At 40.0% G+C, this 18,006-nt stretch overlaps 1 protein-coding gene across 1 annotated transcript; it reads left to right on the top strand.

Annotated features, from left to right (window-relative positions):
- The first annotated feature begins 1,467 nt into the window (after window positions 1-1,467).
- Window positions 1,468-16,878, top strand: LOC111180982 (uncharacterized). The gene is made up of 4 exons (XM_089903481.1): window positions 1,468-1,513; window positions 1,745-1,851; window positions 8,848-8,983; window positions 14,113-16,878. The coding sequence occupies exons 1-4, from the start codon at window positions 1,468-1,470 to the stop codon at window positions 15,918-15,920; spliced, it is 2,097 nt and encodes a 698-aa protein (XP_089759607.1). The 3' UTR covers window positions 15,921-16,878.
- Window positions 16,879-18,006: the final 1,128 nt, after the last annotated feature.

The raw sequence follows: 18,006 nt of genomic DNA, 5'->3' as shown, positions 1-18,006 counted from the left end.
CGGGCCCAGCCACTCCGCGCCATGTGGGATCCTCCCGGACCGGGGCACGAACCCGTGTCCCCTGCATCGGCACGCAGACTCTCAACCACTGCGCCACCAGGGAAGCCCTGGATAAAGTTTTAATAAAAAGTATAAGGAGCACTTTTTATTTGGAGTATAGTTTCTTTACATTGCTAGACTGTCGGATTCTGCTGTACAGCAAAGTGAATCAGCCATATGTATACATATCCCCTCTTTTTTGGATTTCCTTCCCATTTGGGTCACCACAGAGCACTGAGAACATACTGTATAGCCTTCCCTGTGCTATACAGAATGTTCTCATTAGTTATATATTTTATACATCGTAGTGTGTATATGTCAATCTGAATCTCCCATCATCCCTCCCCACCTCCCACCCCCACCCGCTATGTGTGGCCATTATTTTTGAAGAGAGTGTCTAGTTGTATTTAGAAATTTAAATGGGTCACAGTCATCCCAGAATGTAAAAGTAAAACAAACCCTAGAAAGGAGAGAAGAACATAGGCTCAGAGTTAAAGTGACCATAGTGAGATGTATTTCTCTGCAGAAGGTTTAAATTTGAAGAGAGTTTAGTCAGTCCTGGCACTCATATCTCCACTGGCTGTTATTTGTCTTTATGACAAAGTCCAGTCTCCTCACTGTGTCTACACAGCCCTGTATCATGCTCAGGGCCCTGCCAGTGTCTCCAGCCTCATCTCGGGAAGTGACCGTTTCCTCATGGTTCACTCTGCCCCGCACACATTCACCTTTTTTCTGCTCCCAAACCCCAACACGTTTTCTGTCTCAGATCTTAGTTCCTGTTCTTGCCATTGGCCTTTAAGTCACCATGGCTCAGGCCCTTTGTCCTCCACATCTTACTTCAGAGATGTGTCCACTTCCCCTTCCTCCGACAACCTCTGTGAAATTACCCAGGTTTTACTGCCTCTGTATCAGTCACCCTCAACAGAAATGTACTTGTGTATTGATTATTGTTAGTCTTTCGTGCTTAACCTCCATTGAAGGACGCAGTGTTCATCGTCTTCCCAGGGTCACTGCGACCTCACTCCGGGGATGTTTTCAAGGCTAGGATTATTGATTGGGCTGAGCACACCTCAGGAAATATCAAGGTGCCAGGGCAGGTCATGAGGATGGCTCTCACACTTGTTTTGGACATTTCCACTCTAATTGATCCTTACCTTATGTGTCTGTTTACTCAAGAGCAAAAAGATGTAGGGAGGCCTAAAAAGTCCTGTACAGCTGGTGTCCTCAAGCAGTGGGTGACGTGTTCCCATGTTTAGTGTGCTGTGTCAGTGCTCTGCTGTAGCCCCCAGGCGTTCCGGGCTGTGCACATCAGGTGACCAGTCGCCACCTTGGACAGGAGCCTTGCCTCCCGGCAGGTCATCTGCTCAGAGTCCAGGATAGTGGTTTCCCTGTGCTAAGGGTGGGCAGAAGTCTGCAGCCTAATGGGGCATGAAGGAGGCCTCCCTCAAAGAGCTAGGGTATCTTTTAATTACCTGTGAGTGGGTAGAACAGGAGTCAAGAAACTTGGGAACTGTCTGCTTTGAGTCTCCGTAAATGAACTCAAATGCCTTTGTAACTGGACTTGATGACGTTCCCAATTGTTGGTCAGTTCTCCCAGGATGGCCGACTTCTTGACCTTCATAATGAATGGCCAGTGTCCTTTGGGTGGCAGCTTGTGTGTATTCCTGTTGCGATGGCTTTGCTGAGAGGTCCTTGTGCCTTTTAGCCCTGTTTGCCCATGAGTGCATGGAGGAGAGGCAGAACAGTTGGGAAGTTGGAGGGGAGCCTGTAGGGGTCTTCAGGAGGGATGTGGCAGCCAGTGTGGGCTTCAAGGTGAGCCAAGTGAATGGTGTGGGCACCTGTCCCTTGTGGGGTCAAGGCATCTGGAGAGCTATTTGAAAGGGATGTCTTAATTGTGGTTGGAGAACCTTGAGGTGGTTTGTGTAGTTGTGGGCTTCATTACACGAACTGAATTGCTATAAAGTCCTAGCTCAGGTTCCCTGGGACATAGATGCTGAGACTGAGGACTGCATGCTTTGGTTGCATTGAATAACTCATGGTCACACCTGAGTAGGAATGAAGGCAGTGGATTTAGAAAGACAAACGTTTTCCTCCTATGCTCTTAGAGATATGACCTGAGCTGTGCGAACAGCACGCTCTGGGTACAGGTGGATGGACACCATGGTCCTGAGGGAATGGATCTATAGGGTGCCCCACAGAATCCACTCTATACATTGACTCACATTGGGTCTTTTGAGAGTGGGAGAATCATCGTGCAACCCTTAAAGTGATACACAGAAAATTTTAGAGATCATTTTGTGGGTTGCCTTTGGTATTTTTGAGCATTTTATTGTGTAAGTGAAGACCATTTCAGATGCACTTTGAAAGATACAGTGGAGAATTTGGGCCATTTCATTGGGAGAGGTTGTGGTCTGACTGTGGCATGTGCATTATTGCATGTGTCTCTTTTTTAATTAGTAGGTTTTGGAGATGACTGTTTGGGCTGGAATTGTAAATGAAAATATGGTATCTTAGGTTTAGTGGGTCCTTGGGTGTCTTCACATGTAATTTTTGTGATAATTATTACACAGTGTATATATCTGCCAAATAATCACATTGTATATCTTATATGTACACCATGTTTATTCATCAACTATACATTAATAGAGCTTGGGTAAAAAAGAACGTGGGAGGTGTGCTGGGCTCACCCCCTCTAGGTGGTGTTCCACCCAGACGTCACATTGATTTGAGGAAGGCATCTTCATATATCCCCTTCATATAACAAGAGGGTTGCTTTCCAGTAGTATGGATGGGGCCCAACATCAGTAATCCTTTAAGTGCCCCAGGATGTTCCAATCCGGATCCCTCACTGAGCATCGTGACTCTGAGTCCCCCCGTTTCTGAGGGCTGAGGTCTGGGCTGAGGGTGAGAGCTCTGCTCTGCGTGGGGATGGATCAGGGCTAGTCTGTGACCTGAAGGGGATCGTCGGGTCCAGCTGAGGTGCCCGCTGCTGCTGGGTACGTGAGGGCCTCACCAGGAGGGGAGCCTGATCTGAAGGAAAGGGTGGGAAAACTCACTGGTTGGTCTCTGTGTGGGAGTTACTGTCCTGAGTCCCTCCTGGGACAGTGGGCAGCAGAGGACCGTCTGTTCCCCATGCTGAGGGCTTCCCTGTGCGTGTGGTGGTGACTCAGGAAGGGGGTGTGTTGATTCTAAGCGTTAAACAGCATGTTTTCAACTCTCAGGGTAGACCTCTAAGGAGTCCTGTTGTCTAACAAAGAAGCCGTTAAGAGAAGGAAAAGAAAAGGAGTCAGGAATGGCTGTTTCTGAGGTAAAGTCATATTCTCAGTTGATTCTTCAGTCTTTCCTTTCTGAAGTGCCCTCAATTGGACTTGCTAATCTTGTCTCACTCTGAGGTATCCTTCCTGACACGTGTACATTCACCCTTATCTAGTGCCTTCCCTCAGTCCCTGTCATGTCCACTTAGATTTCATCTCCCCTGAGGTTCCAGTGGACATTGTCTTAGACAGGGCTTCACACCTATGGATTGTGGATGGGGTCTCAGTGCTATTGGGCAGCAGGTATTGTTAAAGGGCTTCATTGTCTGCTCTCTGTAAATTCCGTGACCCATCCTGTTCATGGAATCATCTGAATATGCACAATACTTGGTAAATTCTGGAAAACTGAACAATAACAAGAAATTTGTTCTGATTTTTTTTATAATACACTAGAAGCTAAACGAGTGAGTCACTGACTTCAAAATCTGAATGATTGGAAAATGGAATGGTAAGTTCAGAAAGAGACGTCAGTGATAGAGGGTGTTTTATTCCATCATCGATTTTAAACTAGGAAATCAACAAAATTCTCTGCATTCTTCAAGTCACTTTCTTCCCCTCCGTTTCTCAGGGGTTGTCTTTACACTCGGTTGATTGCCTTTTTCATGACAGAGAGGTTTTTCTGTTTTATGCAAGTAAGGTTCCTACTTTCTTCTTTTGCTGGTAGATACCCAGTTTCCCAGCAGCATTTGTTACTGAGACTGTCCTTTTTCCATTGTATAGTCTTAACCACCCTTGTGAGTACATTTTACACACATGCCAAGGATTATTTGTGAGCATTCTGTTCTGTTCCTTGGCTTTATGTGTCTGTGTTCATGCCAGTACCACACCATCTTGATTAATTTGTATGTAATGTTTTGATATTCAAATCGGGCCTTCTCCATCTCCCTCCTGTTTCAAGAGTATTTTGGCCATTTTGGGTCCTTTGAGATTCTCTTAGCATGTTTTTTTACCATTTTTTTTGTATTACTGCAAAGCATGATTTTTTGTACTATGTTTTTTTCTGTCACTGCAAATATTGCCATTGGAATTTTGACAGGGATTCTGTTGTATCTATAGAACACTTTGGGACTGTGGTCATTTTAAGAGTATTAAGTCTTCCAGTGCATGCGTACAGGATATCTTTTTATTTGTGTGTATCTCCTTGGATTACTTTTAACAAGTTTTGTAGTTTTCAGTGTACAAGTCTTTTACCTCCTTGGCTAATTTATTCCTAAGTATTCTGTACTTTTTAACGCTGTAGTTAATGGGATTGTTCTCTTAATTTTTTTTGACATTTTTCATTCCATATAGAAATTTGTCTGATTTTTGCATGTTAATTTTTTTTTTTTTTTTGCAGTATGCGGGCCTCTCACTGTTGTGGCCTCTCCCGTTGCAGAGCACAGGCTCTGAACGCGCAGGCTCAGCGGCCATGGCTCACGGGCCCAGCCGCTCTGCGGCATGTGGGATCTTCCCGGACCAGGGCACGAACCCGTGTCCCCTGCATTGGCAGGCGGACTCCCAACCCCTGCGCCACCAGGGAAGCCGCATGTTAATTTTTTTATCCAACTTTTCTAAAAAAATTTTTTGACATAGTTGGTTTTTTTTTTTTTTAATTTAATTTATTTATTTTTGGCTGCATTGGGTCTTCGTTGCTTTGCGCGGGCTTTCTCTGGTTGCAGTGAGCGGGGGCTACTCTTCCTTGCGGTGCTTGGGCTTCTCACTGTGATGGCTTCTCTTGTTACGGAGCATGGGCTCTAGAGTGCACAGGCTTCAGTAGTGTGGCACACGGGCTCAGTAGTTGTGGCTCGCAGGGTCTAGAGCACAGGCTCAGTAGTTGTGGCGTGCGGGCTTAGTTGCTCCGGGGTATGTGGGATCTTCCCGGACTAGGTCTCAAACCCGTGTCCCCTGCATTGGCAGGCGGATTCTTAACCACTACGCCATCAGGGAAGTCCCGACATAGTTGTTTTCTTGTAGTATCTTTGTCGTTTGTCCGTATAAAACTTGTCGCCCACAAGAAAAGATAATACTTTTTTAGTTTGAGTATCTTTGATTTCTTTTTCCATTTAATGGCTTTGGTAGGATTTTCAGTACTTCGTTGAATAGTAGTGAGTGTGCATAGCAGAGAGTGTGCATGCTTGCCTTCCTCCTGATGTGAGAGGAAAACCTTTTAGTCTTTGACTGTAGAGTATAATGTTAGCTGTGTTCTTTTCATATTTGGTGTTTATTATGTCGAGATAGTTTACTGTTTCTGGTTTGTTGAGGGTTTATATCTTGAAAGGTTGCTGCATTTTGTTAAGTGGGTTATTTCTGCATCAATTGAGATGATCATATGTGGTTTTTTCCTTTATTCTGTCAACTTGTTATATCACATTAATTGATTTTTCTATGTTGAGTCAGCCTTGCATTATAGGAATAAAATGTACTTGGTGTTGATTTGAATACATTTTCATGTGTTGTTGAATTTGATTTTGTAGTATTTTGTTAAGGATTTTGCATCCGTATGTGCGGGTGATATTGGTTTTGTAGTTTTCTTTTCTTGCGTCTTTTTCTGGCTTTGTTATCAGAGTTAAGCAGGCTCCATAGAAGGAATTTGCTAGTGTTCCCTCTGAGACAATTCAAGAAGATTTTAGCAGGATTAGAGGTAATTCTTCTGTACATGTTTGGTACAATTCAGTAGTGAGGCTATCTTGTCCTGGGTTTTTCCTTGTTTGAGATTTTTGATTATTGCTTGAATCTCCCAGTTATAATTCTACTCAAAGTTTTTATTTTGTAATGATTAGGCCTGGTTAGGTTTGACTTTTGTAAGAATTTACCTGTATCTTCTAGATTATGTAATTTGTAGGCATTATTGTTCATAGTTCTCCCTTATCTTCCTTTAAAAAACATTTCTGTGACATCAGTTGCAATCTGTTTCCTGCCTAGTTTTAAAACACCAACTCTTGGTTGGTTGATTTTTATTTTGTTTTCCTACATTCTGTTTCATTTATCTCTCATCTAATCATTCTTCTCTGTTTCTAGGAATTTTTGTTTAGTTTTTTCTTTGTCTCCTTCCTTGTAGTGAATATATTCCTGATTTGTGTTCTCTTCTCTTCTTTGTTGTAGATGTTTAGTAGTGCAGACTTCGCTTTTTGTACTGCTTGACTGTATAATTTTTAGTATGTTGTGTTGTTACTTTCATTTAGATATTTTAAAAGTTTCCTTGTCTTCTTTCAAGTATTGGTTTAAAAATGAATTGTTTAATTTCTACATTTTAGAAATTTTTCTGTTTTCCTTCTGCTGGCTTTTTGAAGTTTGGTTTCATTATGTTTGGAGAAGTACTTTTTATGATCTGAGTCTTCTTGAATTTGCTAAGATTTGCTTTGTGGCCTAACATGTAGTCTGTGATGGAGAACGTTTCATGTGTGCTTGAGAAGCATGTGTTTTCTGCTTTTGTTGGATGGGGTGATCTCTGTGGTCTTGTGAGTCTATAGTGTTGTTCGGGTGCTCTGTTTCCTTTTGGTCTTCTCTTTGCTTCCACTGGTACTTAACACTGGGGTATTGAGGGGAACTCTGTTAGGTGTTTAACTATTTATAATTGTTATATCTTGGAGAGTTACCCTTTTTTATGATAATATAATGTCCTTTCTGTCTTATGTCAGTTTTTCTCTTCAATTCATTTTGTCTGATATTATGCAGTCATCCCTGCTATCTTTGGGACGTAATATCTTTTTCCATCCTTTCACTTTTAGCTTTTCTGTGTCCTTAGATTTGTGAATGTTAACAGTTTCAACTCTCCGACATGCTGTTTCTGTGTCTTGCTCTAGCTCTCTGTTTTCCTTCTGTTACTTCCTCTAGTGGTCCCTGCTCAGCCACACCATACAGTGGTGAAAGTCAGGAGCCCTGGCCAGTCCCCTTCACTCCACTGTAATGTCAGTGGGAATGCATTGAGTATTTCCCTCTTTTTTTTTTTTTAATTTTATTGACATATAGTTGATTTACAATGTTGTGTTAATTTCTGCTGTATAGCAAAGTGACTCAGTTATACATATATATTCTTTTTTATATTCTTTTCCATTATGTTTTATCACAGGATATTGAATTTAGTTCCCTGTGCTCTACAGTAGGACCTTGTAGTTTCTCCATCCTATATATACTAGTTTGCATCTGCTGATCCCAAACTTGCAATCCTCCCCCCACCACAATCCTGCAACCACAAGTCTGTTCTCTGTGAGTCTATTTCTGTTTTGTAAATATGTTCATTTGTGTCATATTTTAGATTCCACATATAAGTGATAACATGGTATTTGTCCTTTTTTTTTTTTTTTTTTGCTGTACATGGGCCTCCCACTGTTGTGGCCTCTCCCATTGTGGTGCACAGGCTCCGGATGCACAGGCTCAGCAGCCATGGCTCACAGGCCCAGCTGCTCCGCGGCATGTGGGATCTTCCTGGACCGGAGCACGAACCCGTGTCCCCTGCATCGGCAGGCAGACTCTCAACCACTGTGCCACCAGGGAAGCCCCGGTATTTGTCTTTTTACTTACTTCACTTAGTATGATAATCTCTAGATCCATCCATGTTGCTGCAAATTACATTCGTTCATTCTTTTTTATGGCTGAGTAATATTCCAGTGTGTGTGTGTGTGTGTGTGTGTGTGTGTGTGTGTGTGTGTGTGTGTATACACCACATTTTCTTTATCCATTCATTTGTCAGTAGACATTTAGGTTGTTTCCATGTCTTGAATTTTGTAAATAATGATCATATGTACATAGGGGATCATGTATCTTTTGAATTATAGTTTTGTCTGGATATATGCCCAGGAGTGGGATTGCTGGAACATATGGCAACTCCATTTTTAATTTATTGAGGAACATCCACACTGGTTTCCATAATGGCTGCATCCATGTATATTCCCATCAACAGTGTAAGAGCGTTAACTTCTCTCCGAATGTTTCCTTCTGATCATCATGTTTGGTGAAATGTTCTTACTTAATTGCAATATTTTTTTCCTTTTTTTTTTAATGGTTTTTAATTTTCCAGTAAGTTTTTAACTTTACTATTGCAATAATTTTTTTCTGAATCTGTTAAATTAATGTATAATAGTAATAACTTCTCTAATTTTGAATCTGTATTTTTTTATATATATAAATTTATTTATTTTATTTATTTATTTTTGGCTGCATTGGGTCTTCATTGCTGCGCGTGGGCTTTCTCTAGTCGCGGCGAGCGGGGGCTACTCTTCGTTGCTGTGCGTGGGCTTCTCATCATGGTGGCTTCTCTTGGTGTGGAGCACGGGCTCTAGGAGTGCGGGCTTAAGTAGTTGTGGCTCGCGGGCTCTAGAGCACAGGCTCAGTAGTTGTGGTGCACTGGCCTAGTTGCTCCGCGGCATGTGGGGTCTTCCCGGACCAGGGCTCAAACCCGTGTCCCTTACACTGACAGGCGGATTCTTAACCACTGCACCACCAGGGAAGCCTCTGAGTCAGTGTTTTATTAGTGGAATACACAAATAAACTCTTTCACACTTGGTGAAATGTGTTTTTCTTTCAGGGTCAGTTGACACTGAATGATGTGGTCATCGAATTCTCTCAGGAGGAGTGGGAATGCCTGGACCCTGCTCAGAGGGCCTTGTACAGGGACGTGATGTTGGAGACCTACAGAAACCTGATCTTTGTGGGTGAGGATAACTTCCCTCCAAATGTTGGGAGGGTATCTTTGCATTTACCCTTATTTGCCTTTTGGAATCCCATGCCTTGCTTAACTGAACTCAATGCCTTGATGTCTCAGACCACAGGAGTTTAAAGGTGCCATTTCTTTAGATGGTCTGCCCACTTCATGATACATCAGGAGTTTTTTCCAGTGCTTAAGTATTTAAAACACCCAACTGGAAACTTTTAAAATAAACGGGTCTCTTGCTCTCTCATCTCTCCTTTTGGACTTGATTCTCTTGAATGCTCAGTTTTCAGTCCATATAGATCAGAGCTGATGTCTCCAGACTCCAGTCCCTGGGCCTTTCTGGATTACACCCCCATCTGATATTTTTTAGAAGATCTAATTATAAGATGGGAAAACACTGCTTGCTGTTTCATTCCATCTGGCACCTCAGAACCTGCATGGAGCTTTCTCAAGCCCTGTCTGCTTGTTTAGATCTGTCGGCCATTTCTTCTGTTCTGACTTTGCCACACCCATCAGGGATGTGTGTAATAGGGAGGTGCATTAGATCTTCTGTTATTGTAACTTACGGAAACTCTAAAGACGGTGGACAGAGAGATCCTCGTTTTAATCCCCAGTCCTACATGAGGAGAACATATGAATCTTTCTGGCTTTATCTTGGAATCTATGGGTTGAGCTCATGATTCCATGTGAAGGATCCATAATATCTGAACCCCATATCTTATATTTTTTTCATTTCTTATTGCTGTACCTAGTCAGGAAATATATATTCTTTCTGATTTAATATTCTCCTAAGTTTGCATGATTTTGCCTTTGAAAGTTGCTTTTGAAAGACATGCTTCTAGGGACTGAAATTTTATCTTGTTTCTTGCCTTGATAATGTACCTGTAGTTAATGGACAACTTCTGGTGTATACTGTGGAATGGGTTTGCTGTGTAACAGAAAATTTTTGATGGAGAATACTTTTCCTCATATGTTGTAAGACCCTGATAAGTCTTTGCAGTTCTTTTTCTGGTTTTGAGGAATATCACCAAAACATGTCTCAAAGGCAGTGTGACAGTGTTGTTCACATGTAATAATTACCATCGTTTGAGCCTCAAGAAATGGTATAGGAATTTCTCCTATATGTCTCAAAGGCACTGTGACAGTGTTGTTCACATGTAATAATTACCATCGTTTGAGCCTCAAGAAATGGTATAGGAATTTCTCCTAGGGATAACATTGTCCAAGTTCACGTTCTCGTGTTAGGCTATTGACTCAACTGTCATGCCATATTTTTTGTTGCCTGTGCGTGCTGTTGTTCATGATACCGTCACAGCTAATTTTGAAGCATCTTAATGAGACAGTTTGTGGAGTGATAACTTTATCAACGGTGAGCTATCATTTTTTTTTTTTTTTTTTTTTTTTCTTTGCGGTACACGGGCCTCTCACTGTTGTGGCCTCTCCCGTTGCGGAGCACAGGCTCTGGACGCGCAGGCTCAGCGGCCATGGCTCACGGGCCCAGCCGCTCCGCGGCACGTGGGATCTTCCCGGACCCGGGGCACGAACCCGCGTCCCCTGCATCGGCAGGCGGACTCTCAACCGCTGCGCCACCAGGGAAGCGGTGAGCTATCATTTTTTTGTTTACAGCACTGCTGCTTTCATTTTGTACATTTCTATGGGTAACAAGTGGTCTTGATTTTATTAATTTTATCATCAGGTCTATGTATTTGATGTTACTATTAGTGTTTTTGTTTTCTATTTTCCATGTGAGTGTTTGATTGGGGAAGAGCCCTCTCATGGTGGAATTTTTGTTGTATAGAAATACATTGATTTTTGCATGTTGATTAAATGTCTGGTAATTTATTATTTCTAGCAGGGTTTTTTGTTTTTTTCCAGAATCTTCAGGATTTCTACAAATTAGATCATATTGGTTTTAAACAGATAATTTTGTTTCCTTTTTATATTTGGATACTTTTCACCTCTTTTTTTCCCTACTTGTTCTTGTTCCTACTAGGATTTCCAGGAATAAGTTTTTAGAAGTACGAGCAAGTATCCTTGTCCTATATCTGATCTTAGAGGGAATGCTTTCATTCTTTCACCATTGAGCATAATGTTAGCTGTGTGCTGTCAATACATGTCCTTTATTGTGTTGAGGTAGCTTTTTAAAACTTTTTTGGTTTATTGAGTATTTTTATCATGAAAGGCTGTTGACTTTTTTCAAATGCTTTGCCAGCATCAGTTGAGACCATCATGTAGGGTTTTTTTTATATTCTCTTTTTTGTATACATTTATTTATTTTATTTACTTATTTTTGGCTGTGTGGGTCTTAATTGGTGTGTGCGGGCTTTCTCTAGTTGCGGCAGGCGGGGGCTACTTTTCATTGCGGTGCATGGGCTTCTCATTGCGGTGGCTTCTCTTGTTGCGAATCACGGGCTCTAGGCGTGTGAGCTTCAGTAGTTGTGGCACTCGGGCTCAGTAGTTGTGGCTCGTGAGCTCTAGAGCACAGACTCCGTAGTTGTGGTGCACAGGCTTAGTTGCTCCATGGCACATGGGATCTTCCTGGACCAGGGATCAAACCCGTGTCCCCTGCATTGGCAGGCGGAGTGTTAACCACTCTGCCACCAGAGAAGTCCTTTTTTCATTCTCTTAATATATTGTTTTACACTGAATGTTTTCATATGTTGAAGCATCCTGATATTTCAAGAATGTATTCTCTTTTTTTATGGTATATAATCCTTTTAATTTGGTGTTAAGTTTAACTTACCATTGCTGTATTGATGCTTTTTGCATGATTATTCATTATAGAGATTTTAGTCTGTGTTTTTTTTTAATGTCTGTCTGGCGCTGGTATTAGGGTAATTCTCGTGTCATAGAGTTTGCAACTGTTCCTTTCTCTGTGTTTCTTTGGGGGCAGAGTTTAGGAAGAGTATTCTTAATTGTTCGGAAATGTTGTCTAGAATTCTGCAGTGAATGTATCTGGCCTTTCTTGTTGAATGGTTTTTGATTAGTGATTCCATCTTTTTTCCAGTTACTGGTTCATACAGATTTTAATTTCTTCTTTGGTTAGCGTTGATAGGTTGTTTTTCTAAGAATTTATTTACTACTAATAGCTTATCCAATACTTAGGAATAGAATTGTCTTAATATTTTGTTCTAATTTTCTTGATTGTTGTCGAATCAGTTGTAATGTCCTCTCTTTCATTTCTGATTTCAGTAATTTGAATCTTTACTCTTTTTGGTAGTTATTCTAGATGTAGGTAAGAACCAAGTTGTGAGCTTGCGATTTTATGTAGTTTTTATTCTCTATTTCATTGATTTGTAATCTAATGCTTTTTACATCTGCTAGTTTTGGCATATTTTCTACTTCTAAATCATTTATTTTTTAAGCTTCTTGAAATTTATTTACTTGGTAAACCACGACCTTTTTTGTCTACTTATTTGTATTTTCTCTTTCCCGATTTATTGAAATTTAATTAATATATATCATTTTATCAGTTTAAGGTGTACTGGGTAATGATTTGATCCAGTTGTATTGCAAAATAATTACCTTGGTAGGTCACTTAATACATTCATCTGTGACATAATTACAGTTTTTTATGTGTGGTGAGAACATTTAAGGTCTACCATCTTATCAACTTTTAGGCATATAGTATAGCATTGATAATTATAATTACCATGCTGTACATTAAATATGTAGAAATCTTTCAACTTAAAACGGTAAATTTACTCCTTTGACGAATATCGTCCCATTCTACTAACCCCTAACCTTTGGTAATCACTATGCTACTCTATGTGGCTCTTAGTTTGGCCCTTTTTTTTTTGATATGTTTTACACATAAGTGAGATTATTGAGTATTATTCTTTCTCTGTGGATTATTTTACTGAGTCTATACCCTTGTCCATCTGTATTGTTAAAACTAGTAGGAATTTTTTCTTCTTTACGGGTAAATGTATATCTCACAGGGTTTTTCCCCATTCATCTGTTGGACACTTAGGTTGTTTTGATGCCTGGGCTATTGTGATTACTGCTCTGATAAATGTGGGAGTGCAGGTATCTTCTAAGACAGTGATTTCATTTTTTTCGATATATTGCCAACACTGTAATTCCTGCATTCGATGATAGTTTCGTTCTTTTTAAAATATGTTGAGGAACTTTTATAGTTTTCGATTTCTTTATATCTGTATGTTTGTGTGTAGCATAAACTCATTCATCTGTTTTTGATGGCCTTCTTCTGGCTTTTCCTTCAAGTTTCAGCTAAGAACATTCTTGTACATCTTACAGAATATTATGTGTGCTCTTTGTGAATATATGCATGGAAATGGGACTTATGGAATATTCAGTTTATGCCTTACATAGGAAACAATGTGATAGATGTAAACCTGCTTTGTTTCTATAATACTTCATTTTCTCTGTTTTTAAATGTCTTCGGTGTCTGTTCCATACCTATACTATAATTCCCACTGTTAAAAATGGAGCAGTATTATGTTACTTGCTAGGCCAGTTCTTTTCTTTTAACTTCAGTATTTTCAGTTGCCTCATTACTCACACTGTAAAAATGATCCCCGTTCATCCATTGAACAACTTTCTCAGGACACAACCTAAATCATTATGTGAGTTATGATGACTCAGAAACTATTTCAAGTAGGGGTGAGTGAATAATGTTTTTAGTTCCATGGGTCACTTCTTCTTGCATCTCCCCGGAAGTTTTTTCTCTAAACTCCTGGTATTTGTGTGTTTAATGTTAATTGCTATGTCCTTTGTGGTCATGGTGGAAAAACACTTTTTTTGAGAGCTCATATAAGTTTTTACAGTTTGAATGTTTTGTCATAGTGTGTTTCAAATTAGGCTACCCTAAACTTTTTTTTTTCTATACAGCAGGTTCTTATTACTTATATATTTTATACGTATTAGTGTATATATGTCAATCCCAATCCCCTAGGCTACCCTAAATTTAATTTGAATTACGTGTTATCACTTTCTTTAGTAAGTAATCCTATTTAGTGTTTCTAAAAATTTGAACATAATGGTTGCACAGTTTCATAACTGATTGTTTATAAGTATTACTTTTGGTATAATATCATGTATTTAACATGAAACATTTACTCATGCATTGTAATGAGTAGGTCATGTATGTTTCTTTATGTCTTGTAGATATCTCTCATATACATGTGATCAAGAAATTACAACTAAAGTCAAACACTGATAAAGGTGGAGTATTCCAAACATTGATGTTGGAAAGACATGAAAGCCAGGGAATCAAACATTTTTACCTCCCGGAAATTCAGGAAAATACGTATGACCATGGTTTTCAGTGGAGAGATGATGGAAGAAGTTACAAAAATATCCCCATATCCTGTCACCAAGATGTCACTGATAGAAGTCCACATGGTGGAAGGGATGCAAAAAACAAGCCTACTGGAAATAGACTTGTGCTAAGCCTTCAGGATGAACTGCATATGTTTAAAAGTAAACAGAAAATTGATGAATTTAATAAAGCTGTTAAGAGTATCAGCAGTAGTTCCTCATTTTCACCACTTCAGGGAATTTTTCCTCCTGTCCAAAACAACATTTCTAACAGATATGGGAGTGATTTTATGCATCCTTCAATGCTGACACAAGACCAGAGCCCACACAGGGAAGTACCTTACAAGTGTAATGAGTGTGGCAAAACCTTTCATCAGGTCTCAAATCTCAGGAGTCATCAGAGAATCCATATAGGAAAGAAATTGCATAAATGTGGTGTATGTGACAAGGTCTTTTGCCGAAATTCATACCTTATAATTCATCAAAGAGTTCATACTGGAGAGAAACCTCTCAAGTGTAATGAGTGTGGAAAGGTCTTTGATAAGAAAGGAAGTCTTGCAGTTCACCAGAGAATTCATACTGGAGAGAAGCCTTACAAATGCAATGAGTGTGGCAGAACCTTTCCTATCGGCTCATACCTCAAAAGACATCAGATAACACACATTCAAGAGAAATTATATAAATGTGATATATGTGGCAAAGTCTATCGTCAGAATCTATCCCTTCAGCGTCATCAGGGAATTCATACTGGAGAGAAAACTTACAAATGTAGTTTTTGTGGGAAAACCTTTCTTTGTGGCACAGACCTCAGGAAACATGAGATAATCCATCCAGGAGCAAAAGCATATAAATGTGATGTATGTGATAAAGTCTATGGTCAAAATTCATACCTTAAATGCCACCAGAGAATTCATACTGGAGAGAAACCTTACAAATGTAATTTGTGTGGGAAAACCTTTTTTTTTAAAACAGGCCTCAGGAAACATGGGATAATCCATACAGGAGCAAAACCATATAAATGTGATGTATGTGGCAAAGTCTTTAATCAAAAATCAGTCCTTGTGAATCATCAGAGAATTCATACTGGAGAGAAACCTCACAAATGTAATGAGTGTGGCAAGTTCTTTCGTGAGAAGCAAACCCTTAGAAGGCATCAACAAGTTCATACTGGAGAGAAACCTTACAAATGTAATGAGTGTGGCAAGGCTTTTAGTATGAAAGGAAACCTTGCAGCTCATCAGAGAATTCATACTGAAGAAAAACCTTACAAATGTAACAGCTGTGGCAAAGTCTTTCGTGAGAAGCCAGCTCTTAGAAGGCATCAACGAATTCATACTGGAGAGAAACCTTACAAATGTAATGAGTGTGGCAGAGCCTTTCGTGAGAAGCCAGCCCTTAGAAGGCATCAACGAATTCATACTGGAGAGAAACCTTACAAATGTAATGAGTGTGGCAGAGCCTTTCATGAGAAGCCAGCCCTTAGAAGGCACCAACGAATTCATACTGGAGAGAAACCTTACAAATGTAATGAGTGTGGCAAAGCCTTTAGTCAAAGTTCAACCCTATCAAGTCATTGGAGATTACATACTAGTGAGCAGTCTTACAGATATAATGAGCATGGCAAATTCTTCAGTGTGCTTTCAAGCCCAAGTTAATACCATCAGGTAATCTATATTGGTGAGAGACTTCAATAATGTTTTGATGTGACAAGGCTTTTAGCAGGTGTCCCCATCTTAGGCTTTATTAGAAAATTCATTATGGATAGAAACCAGATAAATGTAATTATTGTGTCCTGTCTTTTAAACGAGGAATTTATTCACCGAAGAATTCATTCTGGAGATTACCTCACAAATGTTGTGAATGGGAGAGAAAACTTTACTCGGGGCTCACATCTCACTAATCAGAAGACAGTCCATACTGAACAGAATGTTACAACTGTTCTCCACCTTGGGACCGTTGTATTTTTTTTTAACGCTCCTTAATACCTGCCTCCATTCTTGAATATGCAGTATGTGAATGTATTTTTTCTTGTTCTTTCATGTGTCTAAATAAATGTCATGGTGTGCACCGTGATTTTTATTTATTTATTTATTTATTTATGTATTTATTGGCTCTGTTGGGTCTTGGTTGCTGTGCGGGCTTTCTCTATTGGCGAGCAGGGGCTGCTCTTCGTTGCTGTGTGTGGGCTTCTCATTGCAGTGGCTTCTCTTGTGGCAGAGCACAGGCTCTAGGCGCTTGGGCATCAGTAGTTGTGGCACGCAGGCTCAGTAGTTGTGGCTCGAGACCTCTAGAACACAGGCTCAGTAGTTGTGGTGCTCGGGCTTAGTTGCTCTGTGTCATGTGGACCAGGGCTTGAACCCCTGTCCCCTGCACTGGCAGGCAGATTCTTAACCAGTGCGCCATGAGGGAAGCCCCCTGCACCTTGATTTAGATGAAGAGAAAATAGGAATGTAGTAAGTGTATGCAAAACACTAAAAATTTAAAAATCATGCAATTTCACATTTGTCCTTTACATAAATGTCATGACATGCACCTTGATTTACATGATGGGAAAACAGCAATATAGTAAACACACGCAAAATATTAGAAAATTTAAAAATCATACAATGTTTTTGTCCTTTTTGAGCTCAGTGCTTTCTTTCTTTTTTTTGCCTGCACGCAGTCTACATTGCTGACCGCAGGCTTTTTCTTGTTGTGGCGAGCAGGGGCTACTCTTCATTGTGATGCATGGGCTTCTCATTGCCGTGGCTTCCCTTGTTGTAGAGCACAAACTCCAGGCACATGGGCTTCAGTAGTTGCAGCCTGCAGGCTCTAGAGCACAGGCTTAGTAGTTGTGGCGCATGGGCTTAGTTGCTCCATGGCATGTGGGATCTTCCCAGACCTGGGATCAAACCCCTGTCCCCTGCATTGGCAGGCGGATACTTAACCACTGCGCCACCAGGGAAGTCCATCAGTGTATTAATTTTAAAAGATCAGTGTTCATGGATTTTCTTTTAAAAATGAGTATTATACAATGGGAATGTTTTTGTTTGAGAAATGAGAAATTTCATATATTCACCCTTAAAAAATGTTTTTATTTTTGCTAGTTTGCACTTGTGGTCATTCACTGGAGTATAGTAGAACCCCACCCCAAGTTGGGTTTGGTTATTGAGGGTGATATTAACATTGAAATGTTATAAGAATGTTACATAATTCAACTTTATAGGCACATGTTAGAGACTTCCAAAGTGTTCAAAAAATGGTTTGAGAGAACAGGGAATGGTGATTGGTTTGGTATGTTAAGGAAATTACTTGATGAGGCTTGACGTTTGAACTTCCAGGTTAAGTCAAAGAAGGGACCCTTCAGGCTTTTTTTATCAGCTTGCTCAGGAGGAATGGGAAGATGTTGTCCAGAAGATTAAAAGGGGTCAGTAATCAAACACTGAAAAATGGAGTCTAACTGTTTGACAAAACAGTGAATATTTGCTCTTAAAACTCCTGATTTCTTGATAAGGAACACCACACTTTTCTTTATGATAATAATTTATTATATTTTTTTGTTTGCAGCACACATTCATCTCATTGTGCAATATGGTTGTTGAAAATGCTTAAAAAATTTTAAATAAATTGCCTAAAGTATTTTTATCCTAGATTAATAAAAATGGGTGTTTGGAAGTGTTTATCAGATAATATAAGCAATTTACTAGAAGAGCAATTATTGATAGGCTCCTAAAATCTCAATTTCAAATTGTGGTATTAAGC

This window comes from Delphinapterus leucas, chromosome 20 (genome assembly GCF_059928025.1).
Source record: "Delphinapterus leucas isolate spDelLeu-1000000601 "Yukka" chromosome 20, BTC_Dleu_Yukka2, whole genome shotgun sequence".
NCBI classification, from domain to species: domain Eukaryota; kingdom Metazoa; phylum Chordata; class Mammalia; order Artiodactyla; family Monodontidae; genus Delphinapterus; species Delphinapterus leucas.
The sequence above is the reverse complement of the archived record's forward strand: the minus strand, read 5'-3'. Positions and strand labels throughout refer to the sequence as shown.

Coding starts and splice junctions, on each gene's coding strand:
- LOC111180982 (XM_089903481.1), top strand. CDS start 1,468: ATGAAGGAGGCCTCCCTCAAAGAGCTAGGGTATCTTTTAATTACCT. Junction 1,514..1,744: donor AGGGTATCTTTTAATTACCT/GTGAGTGGGTAG, acceptor TGTGCCTTTTAG/CCCTGTTTGCCCATGAGTGC. Junction 1,852..8,847: donor CAGCCAGTGTGGGCTTCAAG/GTGAGCCAAGTG, acceptor TGAAATGTGTTT/TTCTTTCAGGGTCAGTTGAC.